General features: G+C 57.8%; 3 protein-coding genes across 3 annotated transcripts; all 3 read left to right on the top strand.

Moving 5' to 3' along the window:
* The first annotated feature begins 2,158 nt into the window (after positions 1–2,158).
* On the top strand, positions 2,159–6,920 carry LOC141751773 (adenylate cyclase type 10-like). The gene is made up of 7 exons (XM_074609138.1): positions 2,159–2,285; positions 2,725–2,818; positions 3,125–3,213; positions 3,783–3,974; positions 4,088–4,209; positions 4,785–4,877; positions 6,896–6,920. The coding sequence occupies exons 2-7, from the start codon at positions 2,734–2,736 to the stop codon at positions 6,918–6,920; spliced, it is 606 nt and encodes a 201-aa protein (XP_074465239.1). The 5' UTR covers positions 2,159–2,285; positions 2,725–2,733.
* A 361-nt stretch (positions 6,921–7,281) lies between these two features.
* On the top strand, positions 7,282–14,466 carry LOC141751772 (adenylate cyclase type 10-like). The gene is made up of 8 exons (XM_074609137.1): positions 7,282–7,650; positions 8,357–8,549; positions 9,086–9,172; positions 9,609–9,892; positions 10,505–10,641; positions 11,322–11,447; positions 12,488–12,742; positions 13,388–14,466. The coding sequence occupies exons 1-8, from the start codon at positions 7,586–7,588 to the stop codon at positions 14,020–14,022; spliced, it is 1,782 nt and encodes a 593-aa protein (XP_074465238.1). The 5' UTR covers positions 7,282–7,585; the 3' UTR covers positions 14,023–14,466.
* Positions 14,467–14,537: 71 nt separating this feature from the next.
* On the top strand, positions 14,538–17,303 carry LOC141751675 (adenylate cyclase type 10-like). Its single transcript, XM_074608826.1, has 5 exons — positions 14,538–14,722; positions 15,116–15,214; positions 15,373–15,548; positions 16,159–16,381; positions 16,495–17,303. The coding sequence occupies exons 1-5, from the start codon at positions 14,645–14,647 to the stop codon at positions 16,510–16,512; spliced, it is 594 nt and encodes a 197-aa protein (XP_074464927.1). The 5' UTR covers positions 14,538–14,644; the 3' UTR covers positions 16,513–17,303.
* The last annotated feature ends 9,231 nt before the right edge of the window (positions 17,304–26,534 follow it).

Here is a 26,534-nt window from a genome sequence, read left to right as displayed (position 1 = left end):
TGGGATGCCCACAGAGAGCGGGATGGGTGACCTTGGGCGGTCCATCACGGCTGCCACCAGTGCGGAGCTGGCACGGGAAGGTGTCCCCTACAGGCTCTCGGGCCGGGCATCGTGGAAACTGCTGCCAGGTCTTTTGGCCCACATGGGCATTTCCTGATTTCTGGATGTCCCTGTTCCAGGTTTCACTGCGTTGACCGAGAAATTCGTGCAGAGGAGCGGCGTGGACAGAGGCACTGATGAGCTGGCGCAAACGCTCAATGAGTACCTGTGCAACATTTTGGAGGGTAGGAGCCGTGCTGCAGGACTGTGTGGCATCGGGCCGTGATGGTGGAGGGTGGAGGCAGCCTGGTCCTGCCTCCTTGGAAGGGCTGGGGCTTTCTGTGAGGAACAGCGAGCGCAGCCAGGGTCTGCTGGCGGGTCAGCACCAGCGCGGGTCCTTTCTGCTCCCCGCTGCGGCCGAGGAGGCACCCACTTTCTCAGCAGCCACCTCGGTGCCTCTGGCGTGAACAGCCGTCTCAGTGCTGCGTCAGGGCCCAGAGCAGGCTGAGGGCATCCAGCAAGTGCGCCAGGGTCTGGAGCGTCTGTGCTATGAGGAAAGTCTGAGAGAGCTGGGCCTGGTTTGCCTGGAGAAGAGAAGGCTTGCGGGGGGGACCTTAGAAACGTGCCTACAACCTGAAGAGAGGGTGCAAAGAGGACAGAGCCAGGTTCTCCCCAGTGGTGCCCAGAGTGGAACAGGAGGTTCCCTCTGTGCATCAGGAAACACTTTTCGACTGTGAGGGTGACTGAGCACTGGCAGAGGTTGCCCAGGGAGCTTGTGAAGTCTCCCTCCTTAGAGCTATTCGGAAACCATCAGCCACCGTCCTGGTCAGCTGGCTCTGTGCAGCCGGGCTTGAGCAGCGGGGTTGGACCAGATGGACCCCAGAGGTACCTTCCAGCCTTCACCTTTCTGAGGTCTGGTGGCATCTGGAGGCCCTGCCTCCCTGCCTGCTGTGCGGGGTACAAGGGCTGTGACCACCGTGAGCCTGGGAGAGAGGCCGGAGCGGTGCTTTCCTGAGCTGTGCCCCACAGTGCACCCTTGCCCCGGTGCTCCCCCCAGGCAGAGGGCCTTGCTCGGTGGCTTCTGGAAGAAGGTGTCCACATGACTCTGCCTTTTCTTCCCTCTGTCCACAGAGTTCCTGATTTTTGGAGGAGACATCTTGAAGTTTGCTGGTAGGTTCTCGGGGCGATGACCTCGGGCACTGAGCTGTAGCATTTAACTCCCGTGGCGGCCGTTTGCTCTGCGCTCCTTCTCAAGAGGCTCTGTGCAGCGCCTTGAGCCAGCTCTTTGGCCACGCACGCACCCCTCCAGCAGTGCCCTCTCTCCAGTGCTGCAGCTGCAGAGGAGCGCTCGGGACAGGGGGTGTCACCGCTGCCAGCCGTCTGCTGCTGTGGCTGGCCCGGGATAGGAGAGGTGTCCCGGTGCCCAGGACACGGTCCTCCAGGACGATGGCCTCCCACAAGCCCATCTTCCTCCGCACGGCAGCTGGTTTCTGCTGTCTCTGCAGAACCAGACCGTAGGTCGGGGAGAGTCAGGTCTCGGCAGAGCCTTTACCTTCCCTCCCTTTCCCCAGGAGATGCTGTGCTGGTGCTGTGGAGAACACCACCCCAGGAGGTGGCCAGGACCATCAGCCTGGTGCTGCACTGTAGCCAGCAGATCCAGAAGAAGTACGGAAGACGTGACACAGATGTGGGGCAGAAGATCCAACTGAAGATAGGTACGGGCGCTGTGCCAGACGCAGCTGTGTGGCACTCTGCCATGCCACAGGGTGCTTCTGGTTTGCTGGGCTTCTGGGGCAGGCAGCTGGGGATGACGCCTGGCGCACTCAACACATTCTCAATGTCAACTCGGTTCGTCTATTTCTAGACGCCTGTTTTAGGGAATCGTGTCAGCGTCTCCCCGAGGAGGAGGGAGGATGCTTTACCCCTCCGTAACGCCCCTCTCCCCGCTGGGCTTCAGAGGAGCTTCTGAGCAGCCGAGATGCTGGGGGCTGTGGAGTTCCAAATGTTCCCTGTGTCAGTTCTGCTTCTCCTTCTCCCCAGGGATCTCTGCAGGGACCATGAGCCTCCCGGTTTTCGGAGATGAGAGCTGGCAACACTTCTGCGTTTTTGGCCCGTGCCTGGCTGAAGTTCGTGACGCCGAAGAGGTTGCGGGTGCAGGTGAAGTTGTCCTCTCGGCCACCTGCTGGGAGCTCTGTGAGCAGCACCGGCTGAGGATCAAGCATCTCGCAGGCACAAGAGCTGTGCAGGCAGGTGGATGGGTTGGCCTCGAGAGCCATTCTGAGGGCCTGGGCCTGGCCATGAAGGAGGGAGGTGTTGGAAGGCTGAGGAGATGAATGTGGAGAGAGTTGTAGGTGGGAAAGCGGGCAGGCAGGGGAAGGTCTTGTCCTTCCATCTCAAGGGTAACCGTGGGCTGGGCTTTCTTGCTTTGAGGGGTCAGGAGGCGCTGGGAGGGTTTGAGCCCCAGCAGCAATGTCCTCTGTGGGCCATGGAGCTGTGGTTGCTTGGAGATGGGCATGCTTGGAGAATGGCTGTCCAGCTCCGGTGCTTCTGAGGAAGCACTGCTGTCCCATCCAGCCAGGTGGGCTACTTCTCCCCTTCTCTGGGCAGTGACGGTGGAGGGCAGGCTCTGTCCCCTGGGAGTCCTGGGGAGGCCAGTGGCAGTGCTTTCATTCTGTGTGTCTTCAGGTGACGGGCATGGATCCGATGCCTTGGTCCGAATGCCAAGACGCCTTACGCAAGCTCGTACAAGACCCAGTGAGACACCGCTCAAAAAGGGAAGGTGAGTGCCCACTTCCCCTTGCTCTGTGATTGTCCCGAAAGGTGGGGCTTTGCTGCTTCAGGGGCCAGAGAGGAACCACCTCCTCCCTCTTCCCTCTGTCCGTTAGCACTCAGGCTGTTGGGCCTCCCAGGGCGGTGGCTGCTGCCGCCTCCTCCTTCCAGGGGAGAGCTCTGCCCTCAGCATCTGGAGGTGGCAACATGAGCAAGCGCAGAAGACTCTTTCTCCCCCACTTCCAGGGCCAGGCCCTGCTTTGCAACAGCTCGTAGTCCCGTCCACCCAGCGACCACCTGCCTTTTCTCTCCTCAGGTGCCATGAGGCCTACTCTTCTCTTGCCCAGTGACCTGAACGCCAAGGATGTGCTTAGGAAGTACATACCAGTCGCTGCTCTCGGGAAGGTACGGCAAGGCCACCGCTGCTGGGGGCTGCATTTTCGGAGGGCAGAAGAAGTGGTGCCTTGCAGAGGTGGAGCTCTTACGGGAACAGACCAATCAAAGAAAATGCGCCCTGCGATGACAACGCAGGGAAACTGAGCCCAGGGGCACCGGTGCTGCACCATTGTCTGCGTTGTCCTCAGAGAGACATGGGTGGCAGGAGGAGGACTCCTGTCCCTCTGTCTTTTCCGTGGCTATGGTTCTGGGTGTGCCGCGGACACGACGGTGGGATAAAGGGGAGATTCCCCTGAAGTCCCTGGAGCATCCCTGAGGGTCTCCCCTCATGTCCGTACCGGTCCCCAGATGGCGTGTTAGCGGAGCAGCCTTCTCTCCTTTGTCATTTGTGTTATGACTCGGCGTCTGCCTGCCGCAGGCTGGGCGGCCTGCCCGCCCTTTTGCACCGAGAGGAGGATTTATCCCTTCCTCTGCTATTACCCGCTATCGCCAGCACGCCTGCGCTCCCTCGGTACTGGTGTGGGCAGTAAGAGCCCGGGAGAGCAGGCTGGTGAAGCCGTCGTGCTCTTGTCTTCCAGCTCGATGCAGGACTGCCCATGGATCTCCTCTCTGAGCTACGGCCAGTCACCTGCATCTTTGTCCAGCTGCAGCTTGCTGCAGGTACCAGCTCGGTGCATCTCAGCACCGTCCTCAAGGAGGCCAGCAGGGTGATGCTAGAAATCCTCTCTCCTCACAAGGGCCACATCAACAAAGTCCTCCTGTGTGATAAAGTGAGTGGGGGGGAACGGTGGCCTCCCCCAGCGCCAGAGGGTGGGCAGTGAGCGCGAGGGAGAGACTCCCTCTTAGGCGCTGTAGCAACATGTTCCACATCTGTCCTGGGCAGGGCTGCACGTTCCTCTGCGTGCTGGGACTCCCTGGAAACAAGCTGCCCTGCGAGAGCCTTCACGCCCTGCAGAGTGCTCTGGAGATCTTCAACTCGTGCTCCACCATGCTCGAGGAAAGAGAGTGAGTGTGTGGCGGGGGTCGGCGGGGTGCATGCTGCCTGGGACGGCGCAAGGGGGCTTCACAGAAAGAGATGTGCCTTCTAGCTTGCTCTCCCTTGTCCCTGGCAGGAAGGAGGCAGTGCCCTGAGAGGTGCAGGCAACCCCTGGGCTCAGCCCACGGCAGCCAGACGGAGTCCCTCCAAGCACACTCTGCTGGCCACCGCGCTGGAAAGAGCCCTCGTGAGGGCCAGAGGCCGGCCCTTCTGGGCCACTGCCCCATGAACGGGGATGGGGCCCAGCCACCTGATCCCAAGTGGCTGTCATCGCCAGGCGGTGACATGGCGGGCGCCTTCTTCCCTCTCTCTTTGCTCACAAGAGGGCTGTGGCCCTGCACGTGCTCTGCCCCTGCCCCTTGTCCCTTGCAACCTGCAGATGTTGCACCCCTGAGCTCTCCACATCCCCGAGACCCACGCTGGCAGGGCAGCACAGCCGGTGGCCCAGGCTGGCACCGAGGGGAGGTGTGGGAAGGGATGAAGCCAGGCGGGCAGGACTGCGCCTGGGGCGCTGCTCAAGCCCTGCTGTTTCTCTGTGTGCCAGGACAATGTCTGTGGCAGTTACCAGAGGGACGATGTTCTGCGGAGTCACTGGCCACCCGCTGAGACACGAATACACAGGTATTGGCCTGGAAGGGTGCCGCGGGGCTGGCGGCACGGGCCACACCGACGCATGCTCTCTCTCTCTAACGCGTGCTCTCTCTCTGGCAGTCCTTGGCCAGAAGGTGAACTTGGCTGCCCGGATGATGGTGCACTACCCTGGGCTGGTGTCCTGTGATGCAGTGACCTACGCCGCCTCCCGGCTGCCCGCTTTCTACTTCAAGGAGCTGCCGGAGAGAGAGATGAAAGGCCTCAGGCAGCCTGGCCCTGTCTATCAATACGTGGGGGTCACCGAGGAGAGGTGAGTGTCCTCTGAGACGGTCGGAAGCCCTGGCATGGCAGGCTTTTTGCCCCTCTCCCCTGCTGTCTCCAGCTGCTGAGAGAGCGGGAGTGAAACCAGAGGGATGGGGAAGGTTTGTCTGTCTTGGTAGACACAACCTGGCCTTGTGGGCTGGGTCTAAAGGGCTTTGGGCTGTGCTTTCCCTGCTGTGCTTGCTCCACCACGTGCCCTGGGAATGCTGACCCAAGGAGTTTTCTGTCCCAGCTGCTCTGAGCAGGAAGCTTTGGGCCAGTCTGGTCCCCATGGGGAAACGTGGACCATCGGGACACTCTTCCTCAGGTCTTCCTGCAGAAATCTCAGCTCTTCTGGGCCAGGATTTCACCTTCCCTTTAGAGGACGGTTTGAAGGTTACCACTGCCGTCTCTTTGAGACTGCGGGAAGACTTGAGCCAAAGGTGCCAGGTGCTTGGCATCCCAAGCCCTTCAGGGACACAAGTCCCCCTTTCAAAGACGCTTGGTGTTCTTGGCCAAAGTGGTAAAGCTGTCTCCCAGCCAACAGCACGCCCTGGCTTCTTTCACGTGTCTTCTCCTGTTTCTCTGTGTTTGGCCTCTGGGGATGGACTCTTGATATGTTCTCCTGTCCCACCGTGGCCGCTGGGCTTCTTTACGCTTGAAGCTGTCGTAGCGTGTCAGCTTGAACTTTGGCTGGGAAAGAGTGCAGGGGATAACAGCCTGCTCCAGAGAAAAGCCGGTACCCGAGGAGCACCTCCTTCCCTACCACGCCAGGCTGCTTCTCTAGGTCCCCTGGCTTCTCACCGTCTCATTGACTTGTGTTGTCTTTTCCCCTGCTTCTAGCATCTTTGGCGTGGGTCTTACCAAGAAGAGGTCGGAGTACGTCCCCTTGCTGGGTAGGTGGAGAACGCCTTGCTCTTCTGAAGCCCAGGTTCTTCCCCTTGGTAACTTTTAGTGCCTTGCTGGGAAGGGAGAGGCTTTTACCAGGGATGGTGTTGCCTGCAGCAGCCCTAAGAAAGCGCCGCCTGTCTTGGTCTCTGCTTGCTTGATATCTTTGGGTGGAAAACGAGGTGGGGCGCCTGCTGCTCCCTGCTGTCTTCCAGACCTGGTAGGAAGGTTGCTTTCAACTGTGGAGCTGCTCACAGCCTGGGGGCTAAACTGATCCCTGTCTTTGGGGTCAGGAAAGAGATTTCCTTCTGCCAAATCGATGGAGAGTTTTGACGGTGGGTTCTCCTCCTTGTACTCCTCAGAGCTGCTTTCTTGGCAGCATCTGGGCGAAGACACGGCAATGTCAGGAGGCAGGGGATGCCTGTATTCACTCGGGGTCTTGCCGAATGTTTTGGGCCCTGTTGTGGGTTAACCCCGCTTGGCAGCTCAGCCCCACAGAGCCACTCGCTCCCCACAGTGGGATGGGGAAGAGAATCGGAAGGGTTAAAGTGAGAGCACTGGTGCGCTGAGACACAGACAGCTTAATAGGGAAAGCAAAAGCTGCACACACGCCCAAAGCAAAATCAGGCATTCATTCACTGCTTCCCATGGGTGGGCAGGCGTCTTGCCATTTCGAGGAAAGCAAGGTTTCATCACGTGTGACAGTGACTTGGGAAGACAAATGCCATCACTCCGAACGTCCCCCCTTCCTCCTTTCCGCCGGATTTTCTTGCTGAGCACGGCGTTGTATGGTCTGGAATAGGCCTTTGGGCAGTTGGGGTCAGCTGTGGTGGCTGTGGCGGCTGTGCCGCCTCCCAGCTTCTTGTGCACCCCCAGACTGTTCGCCAGCGGGGCAGCATGAGCAATGGAAAAGGCCTCGACGCTGCGCAGGCGCTCTTCAGCCATAACTAAAACATGGTTGTGTTATCAACAGCGGTGTTTGGTCACAAATACAAAACATAGACCTGTACAGGCTATTGCTGAATAAAATTAACTGTAGCCCGGACCAAACCAGAACGGGACTGACGACGCTGCCTTAGCTACTGGGAGGTGCTGTGCAGCTCACGGCACAGCGAGGAGATGCTTTGAGTCTGTTTGGGACGCAGCTGCCTGAACCGGCTGCAGTCATCCCTTACAGTCTCGTGCTGGATCGCTGCGGGGAGTCGCATGGGGCCGTCAGAATCTCCGTGCCTGTGGGATAGGGGAGAGGGCGAGGGGGCTGCGCTGCGGGGCAGGCAAGCAGGTGGCCCCGTGACTGCTCTGAGGAAGGCAGAGGTGCCCAAGCGTGGACGAGCAGGTGGGAAGGAGGCCTGGGTGCCGGCAGGCTGGCCGATGTGGTAGCGGGGAGGGAAGCTGCGGTGGAGGGTGCCCGCAAAAGGGACGGCTCTTTGCTTTTCAGCACGCCCCCAGCAGCTCGTTCTCTGGTTTGTCTTCGCAGGTCGGAAGCAGGAGACTGACCTCTTTGTCAGCTGCTTGAACGCCTATAGGGATTCAGGCCAAAGGAACATCCTGGCGGTTGAGGGCACGATGGGCTGTGGAAAGAGCCACTTACTTGCTGAACTGGCCTCTCTAGGCCAGGATGCTGGCCACAGGTACAGGTTTTCCACCTGTAGCTTTGGGACACTGCCCCTGCCCATCCCCTGACAGCCGTGGAACGCTCCAGCCCCTCTGCCAGGGTACCTGGCCCTTGGACTGCAGCCTCCCGACAGAGCCTCCTGGAGACACTGCCTGGGAGCACCTGCGTGCTCCGCTCCCGCCTCTGCCTCTTTGGGGAGTTGGAGGTGGCTTCTGGAGCCACGGCCTTTCCTCCTTCACCCCTGGGTCAGGCGCAGATAGAAGGAAAGAGCCCAAGCTCAGTGCTTTTCATCCCACTCCAGACCCCAGAGACAGCAGGGCTGCCTGTCTCAGAAGCCCTGCTCGCCCTCGGCGTGTTTCCCAGGAGGAGCACGGGGGTCTGTGCTCTGGCAGGCAGACCGATAAGGTCTGGAGCCCAAAGGCAAACCCACCACTTGCTCCATTCTTGCCTCTCAGCCCCGTGAGTTCCTCTGCAGGGGGCACGTAGGGAGACCTAGGCCGGCGCTGCAGAGACACAGGCTCTGGACCCGGCTCTCCCGCTGGCTTGGCAGCAACTGCCCCTCTGTGCCCTTTCTCGTACGAGGAGGGAAAAGCTTGGCCTTCTGTGGGAAGCGCTTGGAGATGGGGGGCTGAAGAGCTCCCCCCAAAGGGCACCTCCGCCCCTCTTGTCTTAGAAGGCTGGGGCTGTGGGGAATCTCAGTGCCTTTTGCTTTTGCACCGCAGGGTGGTTGCCCTGGAACTGCTGGAGATCGACACGAGGCAGCCCTTCTCTGCCATCCACATGCTGATGGCCAGGGCCCTGGGCCTCCAGGACTGTGAATCGCGCGGCGACAGGCAGCGCGTGCTGAAGACAAAGCTGCAAGGGACAATCGAAGAGAGCAGCTACTGCCTCCTCAATGACATTTTCGGTGTCAAGGTGAGAGCCAGAGGCCCCTGTGGACGTTGAGAAGGCCTTCTCCTGAGCTTGTCTGGGTCTGACCTTGAGTGGGCACGCTGCTGGGAGTGCCTTAGCTCCGGGGTGGGCATTGCGGGGGTCACAGTGTGCATTTGCCATGCCTGGGCCCGGGGGGCTCCCTGTCTGTGGGGCTGGTGTCCTGCGCCGCATCCGCAGTGCCCGGTGCCTTGTTCGGCACCCTGGAAGTGGCACTGGAGAGAGGCTGTTCCTGACCTCGTGCCGAGGTCACCGCTGTGCGAGGGGTCTGCCCCAGCCAGCCCACGATTCCCACAGCCAGAGAACCGGCTCAGCCCAAGCCCCAGCTCTGCAGAGACCCTCAGCAGAGGGCCTTTGCTTTAGGCTCTGGGTGGAGTCCCCGCTGCGGCTCCCTGCCCCTGTGCTGGGCAGAGGTGAGGTGCTGAGGCTGTCAGAGACGGTGGGCTCTGCGGTCTTGCGTGCTGGGTAGGTGTGCCGAGCCCCGGAGCCGTGTTTCTCCCTGACTCTGCTTTTCTGGCCAGTTCCCCATTTCGGACAATGTTCGCGAGATGGATGAAACTCAAAGACAACTGGAATTGCACTCGACTCGGGTGAAAGTGCTGGAGAAGGTGAGCATTTCTCCTTCCTTCCCCCTGGGTCAGAGAAGGAAAAACCCTGCCGTCTGCGGGCTCTGTACCACTGAGGTGTGAGCAGGCAGGATGACTGCGCACCTGGGTCATGGCCCGTCAGAGCCCGAGAAAGCCCTCGCCCCCCCACTTCCCCCCGCAGCCCCACAAACACACCCGAGGACTTTCCTCCCGTAAAGTGTGCCCTGGAGGAGGAACAATGTCTTCTGGGTTCCCTTGCCCGAGCTCCCTCCTTCTGCAGGGCAAGTGATGTTAGGTATGACCCTCCAGTCTCAAAGAGTCAGTAAGCTTCCGAGCGGGAAAGTGGCTGGGGAGAGACTTCAGAGCATCCTCTCAAGAGACGGAGGCTAAATCTCGTCCCCTGCAAGACAGCTGAGAATCCACTGGATTCCCCTCAGAGCAACCTGCTTTTTTTCAGACCCTTACAGGAGATTTTGGCATATTTGTCATCGACAATGCCCATTTCATCGACCCTGACTCCTGGTTCATCATGTCACCCGTGCTCCAGAAGGTCTCCCTCTTCATGGTCATGAGCTTAGCCCCAGGCTACGAGATAACCGAGAGCTTTCGCAAAGCCGCAGCAGACAACGCCACGTCCCAGAAAATCACTTATCTTCATCTGGACAAGCTGAAAGCTTCAGTTGTGATGCAGAAAGTCTGCAAGGACCTCGGAGTGGTCAGCATCCCCAGGGATCTGGTGAGGTAAGTTGGAGGCAGGGGAGCTCTTCCTGAGGGCCTGAACCTCTGCTGACCGTGGTAGGGAATCAGGCCCCCAGGCAAGGGAGCGCAGGGCCGCTAGAAGCATCCCGGACTCTAGCGAGTGCCAGGCGTGGGCGGCTTGTTATGCCTCACCCTGGTGGGTGCGCGCTGAGAGCGGGCAACTCCCGAGACACCCAGCCTGGGAGGTGTCAGCCTTGGCTGCCGCACAGGGAGGAAGGGAGGAAGAGTCCTGAGCCCAGCTGTGTCTGGGTGTGAACAGAAAAGGCCTTGGTCTGGGTGGCTGGGCTGTGGGGGAGGTTCCCCGGGGCAGAGGTCCATCCTCTCCAGGCTCCTGAGGAGAAGAAAGGCAGGGCTCGCTGCTCTGCGCTTTGGGCATTGTCCGCAATTCTTTTCCCGTGGACTTCGGCAAAGGCTGGAGGGTTCAGGGGGCACAAAATCCCAAGGCAGTGGGAGGACGATCCCTTTCCAAAGTGAGGCGTAGCTGTGATGAAGATGCTGGCTACCCTGGTATGCCTGAGTGACTGGCCGCCCAGCTGAACTGTGTTTCACCTTACTTTCCTTGTGCTGGTCCCCGACGGGTCTGCTCCTGTGCAGGTTCCTGATCCGAACCAGCTCAGGGATCCCATATTACTGCGAGGAGCTGCTGCGCTGCCTTCGTGCCAACGACATGCTCCAGTTCTGCACCCGGAGGCAGTCTGGAAAAGCAAAGGACAACTGGGAGAGCCTGATCAGTAAGCACCTTGGCTGCGACTAGTGAGTTGCTGTGGCGTGTTCTCCACAGCAGAGTCTTGCCCCGTTGTTCCCCCATGGCTCTGGGCAGAGTCAGATCTTGGTCTGGCGGAGGTGTGGGCTCCTGTGCGCCTTGCTGTTGGGACAGGCAAAGCAGGGGCAGTGAGTTCTGGTGGCTCGGAGGGACCTACATTCTTGGGGCGGGGGTTGTGGGGCTAAAACACAGGGGAAATCCTTCCGAAGCACATGTGCTTGTGGTGTTTCTTAGGCATTCCAATGGGCATGCAGTTTAGCTTGGCCAAAGGCTAGCTCACTTGAGAACAAACCCCAGCTTGAGGTGAGGGACGAGCCCAGGAAACTTGAATGCCAAACCATAAATCCCCACAAGAGTGCCGGTAACGGAAGAAAACGGTGGTAATGCCATCCGAGAGAGCAATGCCAGCCAGAGTGCCGCGGCCTTGGGAAGAGCCAGGACTGAGGCCACGTCTTGCATTAGCACCAGCAGTTTCCCTGGCTGGGAACTGGTGGGAACTGTTTTGCTCTGCTTCATGACCACCACATTCAGGGCAGGCACTGGACCATGTCAGGGGCGACTTGTCCCATCCCAAGTGAATCGTGAAGCGCTCGCGAGCTGCGAGTCGCTTTGCGAACTGCCTTATCGGTGCTCTCTTGCTCCGCCCAGCATCTGCAGCCGAGGCTTCATCCCTCGCAGCAACCTGGAGCTCCGAGGCGCGGAATGACGGGAGGGTCTGCCTCCTCAGGCCAGGCGTGACCCTGGAGAACACCGCGCTGCCCATCCCCTTGAAAGGTAAGGAGCCGAGCGCCGCTCTGCCGGCTGTCGGCTGTGCTGGGGCTCCTTCCCGGGGCAGGGGCTGGAGGGAGGCCGGGCATCCGTGTGCTGCAGAGTCACCCTCTCAGCGTGGGGGCTCTGCTGGGAAGGCGGCTCCGGTCCCACCAGAAACAGGCCTGGGGCTGCAGGCAGCCGCTTTCCCCTCCTGTGAGCCTGCTGGCTGCTCTCCGTCAGCAGGTAGGAGAGAAAAGGTTATCCGTGCAACACTGAAATGGCTCCCTTTTCTCACCAAAACAAATACTTTGCTGGGAAAAGGCTTTGACTTGCCTCTGTCCCAACTTTGACGCAGCATCTGTGTTGCTGTTCTCTTTTTAAGTTCCCCAGCTAATGCTGGTCTCAAGGCACTTAATCCAAACCAAATCCTTCTCTTTTTTCTTCTTTTTTTTCGTTTTGTTTTGGTTTTTTGTTTTCTGCGGATCGGCATGGAAATCCTCCTGTAGCCAGGGGAGCTGGATGGGGGAGCTTTCAATGAGTGTCCCTCCTCTCTGGCCATAGACATTTGTTATGAACTGTGAAGAGACATCATGCTAAAGTATTCCTGCTGTGAAGTGGCTTTGTCCAAAAAAAAAAAAAAAAAAAAAGAAAACCAAGAGAAAGGAATAGTATTGTCTGGCCAAGTTAAGGCAAGCGTTGTGGGGAGCTCTGTGTCCACCTGTGATGTGGGGAAAGTTCTCTGTGTGTGCTGTTGGGCAAAAGCCTACTCCAGATCTGGTAGGGCACATCATGGGATGCGCATACCTGCTGGGTCCTGCCCTCCCTGCCCTCGGTGGGGGAGCATTTGTTTGAGCATCTGGCTTTTCCCCAGGCCTCATGGCCTGCGATTCCATCAGGAGCGGAGCCAGTTTGAAGATGCCTACCCTGGGTTGCGATTGCCCAGTAGGTGCAGCCGCAAGGAGAGGAGGCCAAAGTCTACCCCATCTCATGGGTTGAAACTTTCCAGCCTCTCCAGCCTCAGCATGGGGAAGAGGCAAGAGAGACGTGTTGTTTCTTCTTGACAGAGATTGCGCTGACTCAGCTGGATCGGATGCAGCCGCTGACGCGGATGGTTGTGAAGTTTGCAGCCATCATCGGGCCGGTGTTTACCACCCAGCTCCTGTTGCACATCCTTCCCACTGGCCTCAGGACCCATATGAATTCCTTGTTGGACGAGCTGGTGGGCGACAACATCCTGAGGTGGCTGAAAAACACAGAGGTGCCAGAAGATGTGCAAGATCCTACCGAGGGGCCAGCCACCTCTTCGCAGGTGGAGAGCAGTAAGTGGTAGCGGGCAGGTGGACAAGGGAGCTCCCAGCTGTGTCCCGGCAGGGCTCCCCAGGGCATGGTGCGCTTCCCCTGCTGTGAGGGGTGGCTGGGGCTCAGGCAGGCACGGCTCTTTGCGATGGGTTGTTCAAAGACCTTACGGGTCAGTCTCAAAGCCCGCTAGCTTTGCGCTGGAGGGAGGTTCCCACCAAGTGCCATCCCGAGTGCTGCTCGTAGCACAGGCACGGGAGGGCGTGTGGAGCCCCTGACATCCTCTCCCAGCCACCTGATCAAAGATGCTCTCCAGGTTGCCCCGGGGCCCTTGACGGGCTTTTATTCAGCTTTGACTCCCCTGTGGTGCAGGAGGAAGCTCAGGAGGCTGGGGACTGCCTTGCCAAGAGCAGGGAGAAAGTGCTGGACGGGGCTTGCTTGGGCTGGTGGTGACATGCCCAGCTCCTGCCTGGAGCGCAGCTGAGCGCTGTGTCCGCGGGGCTGGGCTAGCGTCAGCAAGGCAAGCTGGGCCCTTTTGCCCCGTGCTGCAAGGCTCGGTGTGCAGCAGTGCTGGTTGGCTGGCAAGGGTGCACGCCAAGGCATGACTCTCGTGCCCCGGCTGCGACGGCCCTGAGCTGGGGCTGATGCCGAGGCCCTTTGCCTTGCAGGTGTGCAGAGGCCCTCTCCCAGCACGAGGACCGAGGAGCAGCAGCCTGGCGTCTTGGCCTTCTGCGTCCCGCTGCTGCAGAAGGCTGCGTACGAGCTGTGGCCCGAGAGGCAGCGAGTCGCCTTGCACGGCAAGTGTGCCGCCTTCCTGGAGCAGCACGCGCACAAATGCAGGAGCTGCGGCCAAGGGGAGTTTGTCGCCTTCCACCACTTCGCCGTCACCAGCAGCCAGGACGGAGGCAGCTGTCGGGACCCTGCCGACGGAGGCGACTCATGCAGCTGGGAGGCCTTGGTGCTGGCTGGAGAAGAGCTGAAGCAGGATAGGACCCACGCCACTGGGGGTACGCTGTGCACCGTGCTCCACAGCCCGGGCCCTCCAGGAGCCCAGGGGTGTATGCTGGGGATCGGCTGGGAGGAGGTCTGCCGGGGACGAGCCCAGGAGCTGAGGACAACCACCGCAGACTTTGCTCAGCGTGTCGGCACCCTCGCAAGGGTCCTTGAAGCCCAGTGGGAGAGCGAGAGCAGCTCTTCCCCTGGGGCAGGCGAGGAGGTGTCTAACCCCCTGTTTTCTTTGCAGATGCCGCAGAGCAGCAGGCTTTCACGGAGGCGGAAACCGGGTGAGCAGACAAGGGTTTGATTCTCTGTAAAGGCAGGGGCCTCAGGGGTCTCCAGAGGAGACCAAGGAAGCGCTGGCATTTGCCTGCCGGTTGTGACTCTAGCTTAAGGAAGAGGCTTTCTGTGAGGTGGGAGCTGGGAAGAGATGGCCACGGAGGTGAGACAGTGCTGGAGGAAGCCCGTGGGCTCCTAGTGATGGTCACACTACGCTGGAGCAGGCCTTGCTTTCCAGTTCCTCGAGAGGAGCGCTACAAAATCTGCAGGCGAAAAGCCACCACAAGGGAGCCGGGTGGTTTGCCTGGGGGAGGTGACAGAAAGCCCAGCTTGTCTTCTTCTCCCTGGCTACAAAGCAGCTGTAGGAGTCATGCCTGCCCGTGGGCTCGCGCTCCCTTTTGAACAAAGGGCTTTTGATGGCCTCTCTGTGGGGCAAAAGACCAGTGTAGGTGATGCCTGTGCATTCTTTGCTCTCTTCTTCCCCTGGGAACGGTGCTCTGACTAGTGTGGCGGAGCGGCTTCTGCCAGAGGGCAAACAGACAACTGAGCTGCCCGACGAGACCGACAGGCAGCACAACGGCACACACTGGTGTGAATGCCGAGCCATCGTGGAATCGGTGCTTGTGCCTTTGGCTCGCCACTACGTGGCAATGGGCGATGCCGACCGAGCCTTTTACTACCTTCTGGAGTGTGCTGCTGCCTACCTGCACGTCTCCAACAGCTACATGGTGAGTTGCCTCGCTCGCCAGTGCCCACCGTGCACGGAGTCCTCTCAGTCAGCTGGCTCTGGGCAGGACAACTTCACCGCTGCAATAGGGCATGCCTTGACGGGGCCTTGGAAGGGACATGCTGGGGTCAGAGCCTGACTTCTTCCTCCGGCTTGCCTCTTCTGTGGACGGAGACACAGGCCACCGTGCCCATAGCAGGAGGGGAATTAGCAGGGAGGGGATCTGAAGGAGCACTGGTGCCTGTGCTCTGAGCCGGCGTGACTGTGTTGGGGCGGGCATCAGCAGGGGGAGAAACGGGCCCTCTTAAGACAGATGCCAGAGGCAACAGGGGAGGACGAGGCCGGCCATGGGCTCTGCATCACGCTCGCCTGCTCTCTCTGTGCTTGCGCAAAGGCCCTCATGAAGCTGAACGAAGCGGAGGTCCTGAGGAAGATGAAAGCCACTGCGATAGCCTGCTTTGAAGAGGCCACCTTCTTCAGCCTCAAAGGGGAGGTAAAGAGATGGGGAGGTCTGGAGGGATGTCCTGGGGGATGGAGCTGGATGCTTTCCCCGGCTGCAGGGGCTATCCCTGGCATCACAAGCCACCGGCAGACTCCGGCAGTCTCTTGGCCGACTCGAGCAGATCAGGGTGTTTCCCTTTTCCTCTGCAGGTTTGCTGGTGTATGCAACGCCTTCAGCTGGCAGAGAAAATGATGAGGGAGGCTTTGAGCTTGCTCAGAAGGAACTTCCCCGAGACCTTCCTTGGCGCCTTTGTCAAGGCTCAGGTGGAAAAGTTGCCTTGTGTCGCTTACGTGAGAAGAGCAGCCTGCCTTCTGCAGAAGGGCCGGTAAGGAGCAGAACTGAGAACCCAGGGGAGGAAGAGCCATTTCCTACCTGGTCCCAGACCTGCCTGGGCTTGAGGCCACACGTGACCTGACGCACGGCCCTTACAGGACCAAGGGGTTAAGGAGCGATGTGCGGGTGGAATGGGGAACGACAGAGCCCCACACTCCCTCCCCCCTGCATGCTCCTTCCCCCCTGGGTAAAAAGCAGCTCACAGCCGGGGCTGTGCCTGCCGGCACGCGTCGACGGCGGCAGGGCCTTGGTGGTGGCTGGGGACAGAGAGCTGCAAACAGGGAGTAGAGGCTGACGAGGGGCAGGGGAAGGAGCAGTGGGTGGGGGTGAGGTGTGAGAGCGAGGAAGCTCAGAGGGCGATAACCCTTTTCTTGCCGGTTCCCAGCTTTGCTTGGGCCCCCGGGCGCTGTAGCGCCAACGCGCCCTCTCGAGCGGTCAGCTTCCCCTGGCGGCACTGCTTTGTTTGCCCCCTTCCTCTCCATCAGCTCCCTTTCCTCCCAGGAGGTGCGACTGGTTTGTCCGCCGCCCTGCTTTCCCCCAGCCCTGTCTGATTTAGCGCTGTACAGCGAGAGCCTCTGGGCCCAGCAGTTTCTCTCGTGCAGCAGGATGAAGAGGCTGGCCTGGCTGCTGCAGCAGAGCTGCTGCCTTTCCTTACTGGAGCGCCTCTTCAGCCTGGAGGGCACTTCCAGCGGACGGAGGTTCTCCCGCCTGGCAGCGCGCATGAAGGCCAACACGGACAGGGCGTTGGACTCCTGTTGGACAGCAGAACTCCCGCCACGCACAGACTTAGGACACAGACAGATGCCAGCACAGACGCAGACACAGGTACAATTGGGCACACAGGCACCGTACAGAGACCTTCACAGACGCCGGCACCAATACAGGCAGGGACACCCGTACTGATACCATCAGAGATACCACCGCCCATTCCGTTGCAGGTGCAGATGCCGTTGTAGAGGCCGTGGCAGACACAGATACCGCTGCAGACGCCCTTGCAGAAACCAGGTAGTCTTTCAGATGCAACTGCAGACGGAGATGCCATGGGAGAGACAGATGCCACACCAGATACCCTTTCGTGCGCCACTGCAGATGTAGACAAAACCGGAGTGCAGAGAGCATTGCAGATGCCCTTGCAGACAGAGGGAGCGTTGCTGATGCAGGTACCATTTCAGAGGAAGGCATCTTTGGGGATGCCGGTGCGGATGCAGATAAAATTGAAGATGGAAACGCAGATGGAGACCACGTTGCAGGTGCTGTCGTTGCAGGTGCTGTTGCAGGTGCAGTTAGCGTGGCAGATGGTTTTCTTAAACAGGGACCATTCAGGACAACTTTACCGACTTCTTCTGTCACCAGAGCTGTATATTTGTTTTCCAAATAAAATGGTTCTTATGAAAACTCTGGAGTTCTGTTCTCCGCCATACAACTCTGCAATGACCAAGTCAAGTGGTATCGCCAGAGCGTTTCAATCTACTAGACTTCAGGAGACATTGATTAGCATTTGTAAAGCAACTTGACAGTGTTTTGGAGGGCTACAAAAGTAGAATTTGTAATGGCATGTTGCAGTTCCTTCTTTGTTGGATGGAGGAGTCAATATTAGTACAATTAGCCACTTCCCATCGCAAGCAGTTTTGAAAGAATCCAGCGTGTTTTGAAAGAATCGGGGAAGGAAGGCACTTCCTTGTGTTTCAAGCCTCTTCTGTCAAGGTACATTGGTACTGAAGTTCAAAAATAAGCACACATATTATGTGAGTTATCTCTGAAATAAGTCCGTTCACTGACAGAGAGCCGCCACAGTTTCTATTGTAATTTCACCAAAGACACCAAAGAGTAAGACATTTGCCAATGTCAGGCAGAGTTTGCCTTTGGTGAAGCCGTGTTGGCTGTCACCAATCACCTCCCTATTTCCCATGTGCCTTAGTAGCGTTTCCAGGAGGATCTGCTCCATGACCTTGCCAGGCACAGAGGTGAGACTGACCGGCCTGTAGTTCCCTGGGTCTTCCTTTTTTCCCTTTTTGAAAATGGGCGTTCTGTTTCCCCTTTTCCAATCAGCAGGAACTTCACCAGGCTGCCACGACTTCTCAAATATAATGGAAAGAGGCTTGGCGACTTCATCTGACAGCTCCCTCAGGACCCGTGGATGGATTTCATCTGGTCCCGTGGACTTATGCACCTTCAGGTTCCTCAGATGGTCCTGAACCCGATCTTCTCCTACAGTGGGCGCTTCTTCATTCTCATAGACCCTGCTTTTGTATCCTGCAACTTGGGTGGTGTGGGTGGAGCCCTTGCTGGTGAAGGCCGAGGCGAGAAAGTCATTCAGCATCTCAGCCTTCTCCGTGTCCTGGGTGACCAGGTCTCCTGTGTGCTTCCTGAGAGGGCCCACACCTTCCCTAGTCTTGCCTGTACCCGTGACGTACTCATAGGAGTTTTTCTTGTTATCCTTGATGCCCCTAGCCAGATTTAACCAGGCTGGGAAGTTTTCAAGTGACGTCCCTGACCCCGGCCCCGGGGAGGCAGCATACCTCCCTGTCAAGAGGGTCTGCGCGGCATATTGGGCCTACTACTATAACCCGCCTCTTCTCCCTTGCAGAGGCAGTTTTTAAACTGGGGGTAGGCCTTGCTGGTCCCGGCATCTCTTCTGGTGTAGCCAAACCATCTTCCATGCCATCCATGGGCTGGCCTCCCTCCTCAAGAGCCTCATACCTGTTGTGCAGAGGCACCTGGTTGGGGGATGTGGGCAAGGAGGGAGTTCGCTTCCCTCCCCTCGTAGGGACTAGCCTCCATTCACTGGCCTCCTTTTGGCCACTGCCTTCAGTGGCAGGGCGAAGGGACCAGATCTCCTTCAGCTCGGGGTTTTTTTGGGGGCTCCTCTGGTTTTTGACTCAGGGAGGTCAGAGTCTGCTTCCACCAATCCATTCCTTTCTCACTCTCCCTGATGCTCCGCAGCCCTTCTGTTTCCTCTTTCAGCTCTGCTGCCAGGCTGAGCAGATCATCCCCCTGGTGGCACCTCACGCAGCTGTCACCTCTTCTACCACCCACCAGCCCTGGGAGATTAAGGCACTCTCTGCAGCCGGCGACCTGGGGGGCTGCGTGCTTCCAGGGGAGCTCAGTTGGTACGGCCACGTCTGCTCTGGCAGGTGCAGCAGATGCGGGAAGCTGCGTCCTTCAGTTGGAGACCATGGCTGACCTTCCCCCCCGAGCGTCCTGCGCCCTTCCACGCGAACTGACGCGCCATGCCCTGCCTGCCCGCCCTGTTCACCGCACTCCCTTGGGCCGCCTTTGAAGGGGCTGGGGGCTGGCCGCTGCTGCTGCAGGCTCACTTGCCTCAGCCAGTGACCGTTGGTGGCGGTTACGCCTCCTTTAAACCTGCCGCGGCTGCTGCAGGCTCCGCCCCGGCCTCGTCAGACGCTCTCGCATCAGCTGTCAGCTGCGGGCTCCCTGCGGGTCCCTGCCACTGCCCGGTCTTCTCCCGGCCTCAGAAAAACTCGGAAAAAGCCCCTTTTCGCCACCGTTGCCCGGCTCTGCTGCCAACGTGCCAGCACCGGAGCTGTTTGCCTCGGCGAGTGACCTGTGCTTGTAGATTTGCTGGCTTAAACCCTGTTTTTCATTTTACTGAGCCTCCACTGCACCAAGTGAAATTAAATTTCCAGTCTTTCAAGTACTCTTGAGTGTCTCCCTGTGAAGCTGTGAAAGTTACTGCATTGCTCAAAGCAATGATGAGAAGCTCTCTGTGGTTCCAATTTGTAGCTACCACATGCTTGGTGACTTGACATTTCAAAAAATGGGTCTCAGCTGACCCATCCCCACCTGTTTGGCTTCTGAAGGAAAAACACTCATTTTTTAAAAACGCGACATGACGAGGAGAGTATCTTCTCCGTTGTTTTTGGTCCTAGATACAAACATTGGGCTTTTTGTCCTCGAGGTGAGACTGACCCGGAACATCCCACACAGAATCTCAAATACAAGGTTGCCGACTTCACGCCAAAGGCAATTAGCAAGAAAGAAATACAGTCTCCTCTGCTGACATTCGGGGACAGGTAGAGGAGAGTACTTCATTACTTACCAATGAAGTAATGAAGGAAAAAAACCCAAGGAACACAACACGCGTATTTATGCATGTATCATCACATACTCATCCTTCAGCCCTCGGGTTTGGGCTTTCTGATTCTCGGCACAGTGCTGGATGGTTTGTTTGCCGCACACTACGTTCTCCTCCTCCACAGGAATTCGTAGTTAGTACCAACCGTTTCATTACAGAACCAGAGCACAACACAGAGGGCAGTCAATAAGTAGCGGGTTTTGGTTTGTTACTTAGGATCATAGGTAAGGCATTCTTACCCATGGTAAGAATATAATAAGGTATAAAGAAGAGAACGGTATAACTTCCAAGAGAAATTATGATCTACCAAGGTATAGATATATATACATAGAAAAGTATATATATATCTCAATTAATGTGGAAACATTCTTTGTTTTTATGGGACTGTTGAATTGGGTCTCTAAAGAGTCTCTTCTATCCCTACGGGACAGGAGAACAGCATGAAAGGAATAGGTTAGGGAAAACTGTTTGGGTTTTTCCTGCCTCAGGCAAGGGCAAACCCATTCGTGGGACTGTTTTTGCTCAAGGACCTGGAGGTACTTGGTGGGTGATGCTGGAGAATGGGGAAGCTCAATGTGTACCCCAAGGAAATTCGACCCTGGGTGAGAAGACTTAATTCCGAGCTGTATGATATTAACCGTTATATGATGCTAACAGTGTTCTAGAAGTGTTCTTCAGGATAACACAGTAGTGATGAAACCTGAATGTTGTGGTTTGGCCTCAGACGGCAACAAAGAACCATGTGCCGCTCGCTCGGGCCTTCCCAATACAGGACTCTTGGGTTGAGACAAAGGCAGTTTAACAGAACGGCAAAGGGAACAAGCAAACAACAACAATCACACGGACAGAGGAATATACAAACACGATCACGGAACCGCCGCTCCCCGCCGCTCCCCGACCGGACCCGGGACGCCCCAGCCTGCTCCGAACGGTGACTTCCTGCCCCCTCCCCGGGCAGCTCAGGGTGGGCATGGCTCACATGGCATGGAATACCAGGAAAAATTAACCCTATCCCCGCCGGAACCAGGACATTATCCACCCCTTATTCCATACCATCTATGCCATGCCCGGATCTTACAGGTTCCAATGAATTGCCACCACTCTCCCCTGTCATATATATATATACACACATATATATTCATGCGGATATAATGCCCTTAGTTTATGGGCCATCCCTCCAAAGCGTCCGTTGAGTTCTTTTAATCCATGGCTTTGGGCTCCACCTGTTAGAACAGTCTCTCAGGGCAGGTGAGATGCTGGGTGGTGCTGGTCTGTTGCATGCTGTATTTTCGGAGGTTGTGACTGGTGCACCCGGTGTGGCTCATGCACACAATCCGTGGGCTGAAGATGTAGATCTTGAGGAAGTTGCTGGGCGCCAGCTGCTGAGGTCAGTTCTTATCCCATCACCCCTGTGCCTTACTCGTAGTACAACTGATAGCAATTATAGTAATGAGCACATACAGTGAGAGTGTTACTTAGCAATTAACAGCACACAATTTGATTCATTGGCTATTCTCATCCAAAATCAGATCCCCATGAGGTATACGTCGGACTTCCCCATGCTGCCACATCACGCACCAAGTGCACCCAGGTCCTTGGGCAAAAGCAATCCCACGGATGGGTTTGCCTTTGCCCGAGGCAGGACTAACCCAGACTGTCTTCCCTAGCGTATTCTTCATGTGCACTACGGGGACTTCATCCCCTTCTACGGTACGTGGAAGTTTTGATTGGGCAGGGCCAGCCCCATTGGTAGATCCCCTGGTGTTAACTAGCCAGGTAGCTTTTGCTAGATGTGTATCCCAATGTTTTAAAGTCCCACCACCCATTGCTCTCGGTGTAGTTTTTAACGATCCATTGTATCGTTCTAGCTTCCCGGCGGCTGGTGCGTGACAGGGGATGTGATATACCCACTCAATGCCATGCTCTTTGGCCCAGGTGTCTATGAGGCTGTTTCGGAAATGAGTCCCGTTGTCCGACTCGATTCTCTCTGGGGTACCATGTCACCACAGGACTTGCTTAAAAGAGCAAAAGGTGGTGGGCTGGCTGCCTGCAAAAGCAGCCCCACAGCCACAGCCTTCTGCGTGGAGGCAAGGGGGAGGAGTGGGAAAGGCTGCTCCACAACTTTTCAGCCCCCTGCCCTGAAAGCAAGGCTCTCGTGTGCAGGTGAAGGGGCTGGTGGAGTTCCTCTTAGAAAACCACTGGGGCCAAGATGTCTGGCCTTTCCAGTCCCTCAGCTGAGGAGTCGCCAGCAGCCAGGGACACATCCAGAGGTAGGAGGAGGGACTGAGGGTTCTCACAGCCAGAGCAGAAAGCTGGTGGAGGGCTTTGGGTGGGTTTTGCTTTAGGTGTTGTCCACTTCCCACAAGTCACTTGGCTACACAAGTTTTTGCTTTCCAGATTTGCCTTTGGAAGAGCAACGTGGCCCTGCTGGGGAAGGTGATGTAGAGCACCAGGCCAAAGCCTTCCTGGACGCACCACCCTCTCTGCTCGTCCTCCAGAAAGCAGCAGGGGTAGATGCGGTGAGAGGACGGGAAATGGCAAAGGTAGGGCAGGTCCACAAACCCTGGGACAAGGCGTCTCATCTAGGAGGAGGTTCCCGATGAGTTCAAGGAGCTGCTCTGCCTCTTCCTGATATTTTTGCTCTGTTGGATTTAGGTAGGGCGTCCCTTGCCACCTGCTAACGCCAACATTTCTGCTTTAGGCACCCGCCGCTTTGCCTCCAACTGCCCCAGAGACCACGGAAGATGCCCCAGGATGCGCACAAGAACTAAAGAGCCTTTCCCAGGAAAGATGGTTAAAGGAGTCAGCTTTGCTTCCATCAAGACGTGATGAATCCAGTTGATCCTGCCTTTACCTATCTAAACCCACTGGGGGATGGAAAGCTTTGCAGGCTCCCTCCAGGAAACTGAAAACCCAAAAGGAAGAGAGAAGAGGCCTGGGATGAGGAGAGGGAACGCTGGCAAGAAGAGGAAAGAAGGAAGAGTGCAAAAGATGGGGACGGAAAAAGAGGAGGGAGAAGCCCAGGTGTGTCCCAGGCTCTGCTACCCATCTTTCCCAGCCGGGGAAACTGCTCTAAGGCAGTCCAAGGGGCTGGCAAGGGAGGGCAAGGGACGGTGCTGCGCAGGGTTTGGGAAGAACTCCACGGCAGCTCCCCAGGGGCTCCCCATGGAGCCCTGCTGCGTGGCACAGGGGCACTGAGCACCTCTGCACACGCAGGGGCCTCTAAGGGCATTTCCATGGGGGATACGGTGCCAGAGCCATCCCCTCGGCAATGCCCGCAAGAGCTCTCTCTTCTGGGCTACAAACTACTCCTTGTCAACTCTGTTTCCCAAAGAAAGGGCAACCAAGTCCTGCCTTTGTGGGTTCATCAGTGCTTTCCGACTCTCGTTGTAGATGCCCATTTCCTTTCAGGAGCCGAACCCCTGCCATTCCTGGGCTCCCGCACCTCATGTCTGTCCACAATAAAAGGCTGTTTTCTCCCATCTGACTGCACCTCTCGTCAGCTGTTCTGGAGTGAGAGCTCTTGTTTTGCGATGGTGCTTGTAAGCATCTGCTCTGCAACCGATTTGAGCAAAAGAGAGTAAAATCCTGTTCCCACTTGTAACCCTTGTGCTGCGTGTCCTTGCAAGTGGTTTTGGAGATGAAAAATCCATGGCATTTCAGGCTCATCATGATTTGACTCATTGGAAAGGAAGGAGAAGGGAAGGAAAAGGGGAAGGGGAAACAAAAGGGGAAGGAAAAAGGGAAGTAAAATGAGAAAGCAAAGGGGAGGGAAGGGAAGGAAAAGGTTGGACTGCTGTGCTGTGCTCCCATTGGTCGAATGTGGAGATTGACAGTGGCAGCGGGCCAATGGAGCGGTGCAACCCAAGAAGGAGGGGGCGGGCGATGGGGCAGCGGTGGCCAATGGGCGCCCGTCGTGGGCGGGCCGGCCCGGGGGAAAATGGCAGCCGGCTGGAAAGGGGAGCGGGGCGGTCGGGGCGGAAAGCAGGGCCCGGCGGGGGTGGGTGGTTGGGCCGGGCCCGCGGGGCCGCTGCGAGCACGTGGTGAGGCAGCTGGAGCATGTGAAGGTGAGTGGGCGGCCCCGAGGGGTGGTGGAGGGGCCGGTAGGGCCCTGAGTGGGGCTGGGAGGGCTGAGGGGGGGCATTGACGGGTGGGAGGGGGGTGTCTGGGCCCGGCTCCCCGCAGGGTGCCTTGGTCCTGGGGGGTTTGGGGTGCGGTGCCGGCGATGGCGGAGAAATGGAGCCCGTCAGGGTGGTAAGAAAGCGATGCTCGGGCCGTGCTGGTGCCGCCCCGGAGGGACGCGGGGCCGGGCCCTCCGCAGTTTGCCAGCGCTCCCCGCAAAGTGTCGGTGGGGCCCTGGGTGTGCCGGGCTGTGGGGTGTCTGCTGTCCCTCAGCGTCGCCCAGGGGGGCTGCAGAGGGGGGCGAAGCAGAGAGGGGAAGCAGAGAGGGGGAGCCGGTTTGTGGCCTGACCCGGAGAGTGGGACTCCTGCTGCTGGGGCTGGCAAAGGGGCTGGCGTGGCTGGTTTTGGGGCTGAGAAAGAGAGGGAGTTGTGTGGCTTTGGGCTGAGGAAGAGGGCTGGAGATGAAATCCGCGCCAGGCCCCTTCTCTCTGCGCGGAGGATCTGTCCCAGCCCCGCTCCGGAGGGGCAGAGGTGAGGTGGGGGTCCCCCATCTCATCCCCCTTGGCTGGGTGTGACAAACAGGCTCATTTCTCCTCTCTTCTTTTCCCAGCGTCACCTTCTGCGGCACGGCAAGAAAACCCTGCCTGGCTGATTCCGCTCACTGCTCAGGTAGTCGCATGCCTGGGGCGAGACACGTTGGTGAGTTCAGGGTCGCTACAGATCTTCCCCGTCAAAGCCGCAGAAAAGGCAAATTTGCTGCCAGTGCAGAAAAGCTGATGAGGAGTTTTGTGCTTGTTTTTGTGCGGCTATGTAGTCGTTTGAGGACCAAAGGCCTCCAAGAGAAGCGTTATAAAAACAGGTGTTTTTATTAATACTAAAGTGAGAAGTGTAGAGTAACGCGAGGAATGAGTGCATTTTTTATTAGCGTCGACAGCTCTAGATTCGCCAATAACAGCACTTCAAAAGCGCTCGTGTCCAGGGCGCTCTGAAAACCATTAACTAATTAATCCGGTGCCAAAGGCTGAGAAATCATTTCAGGAGCTCAAGTCTTGGGATGTTTAATGAAGTGAGATGGAGCCTTTCAAGTGGCGGTAACGTGATGCTGCTGGAGAAGTTGTTAGAGGAGAGCAATTAGTGCTTTCCTGGGAAATACGGGCCGTATTTATTACAGCACCTCACGTACGCATGCGTCTATCCTGCCGCAGCTGTTCCCCCTGTCCTGCCGCAGCTGTTCCCCACTCGCCTTCCTCACTTCCTCTTCCTCACACTTTCAGGCACGTCAGCATCAGCAACCAATTCCAAGCGGAGCTTCCCGACCTCCAGGACCCAGCCCGTTTGGAAGAGGAGGAAGAGGGAGCGTCGCTGGTCTGGAAACCCTGGGGCGACATCGAAACCAACCCGGAGACGCAGGAGAAAGGTTTTTCTAATGCTTCTCTTCCACTTTCACCCCACCCAGGGATATGATGGGTTGAAAATTCCACCTTTTTGGGATTCTCTCCCTCCTTTTCTTGCCCGCCTTCATGTTCGAGGGAAGGAGATGGCTGGGTTTTGGTGGGAGAGTGACTAAAGAATAACGGGCGATGCTCTCGGCAGCGTCTTCCATGAAAAACAGGCGTTTGGAGCTGTCCCACCTCATCTGCGGCACCCTCGGGAGAGGGGAGTTTTCAAGTGCCTCAAGTCCTCATCTCTACACCTGGGAAGGCTTAAAAGCACCGAGACCGCTAATCCCACATAGGCTAGCTGGCTATGAAGTACATATTTTCCCAAATTCAGACAAGAGAGTTCTAGAAGTGCAGTTTTCCCCAGCATTACAAGAGAAGTTAGTGCTGTGTCGCTCACAGCAGGACACCGGGTAATGGCGGTGACAGACGGAAGATGTCACTGCGAGCCAATTGTGATGCGTGAGGTGAGTTGCCGGGCAAGCGATGACCTGCAGAGGAGGCCACCGCCTGGTGACTGTGACCACCCCGGGAAGGCGGAGGGCTAGTCGCCCCACACAGAGGCCCCGGGCTCAGTGTGCAGCTTGCACTGTGCAGTGAGGTCCTCGTCCTCCTCCCGGCTGGGCACGGCCGTCTTCTCCTGAGGTACCCCGTGTGCCACAGGGCGCTGACGATGGCTTCTGCCTGGGAGAGGAATCGTCACTACGGGGACCTGCAGAAAGCAGTCGCTTTCCTCCCCTCGCTCCTTGCTGATAGCTCCCTCAGGAGCAACGACACCGCTCAGAGTGTCCACGGAGTGCTGCTCTTTGCGGATATCTCAGGTGGGGGGAGCAGGGAGGAGCAGCCACGGACATGAGCCATGTGGGGACACAGCAGGCCCTTTGGAGCCCCTCAGACAGAGTGGTCATCTTGTCACTGCTGAGGTCTTCTGCTGGGATGCCCACAGAGAGCGGGATGGGTGACCTTGGGCGGTCCATCACGGCTGCCACCAGTGCGGAGCTGGCACGGGAAGGTGTCCCCTACAGGCTCTCGGGCCGGGCATCGTGGAAACTGCTGCCAGGTCTTTTGGCCCACATGGGCATTTCCTGATTTCTGGATGTCCCTGTTCCAGGTTTCACTGCGTTGACCGAGAAATTCGTGCAGAGGAGCGGCGTGGACAGAGGCACTGATGAGCTGGCGCAAACGCTCAATGAGTACCTGTGCGACATTTTGGAGGGTAGGAGCCGTGCTGCAGGACTGTGTGGCATCGGGCCGTGATGGTGGAGGGTGGAGGCAGCCTGGTCCTGCCTCCTTGGAAGGGCTGGGGCTTTCTGTGAGGAAC

This window comes from Larus michahellis, chromosome 15 (genome assembly GCF_964199755.1).
Source record: "Larus michahellis chromosome 15, bLarMic1.1, whole genome shotgun sequence".
Lineage (NCBI taxonomy): Eukaryota > Metazoa > Chordata > Aves > Charadriiformes > Laridae > Larus > Larus michahellis.
Note: the sequence above shows the minus strand (reverse complement) of the source record. Positions and strands in the feature narration are given on the sequence as shown.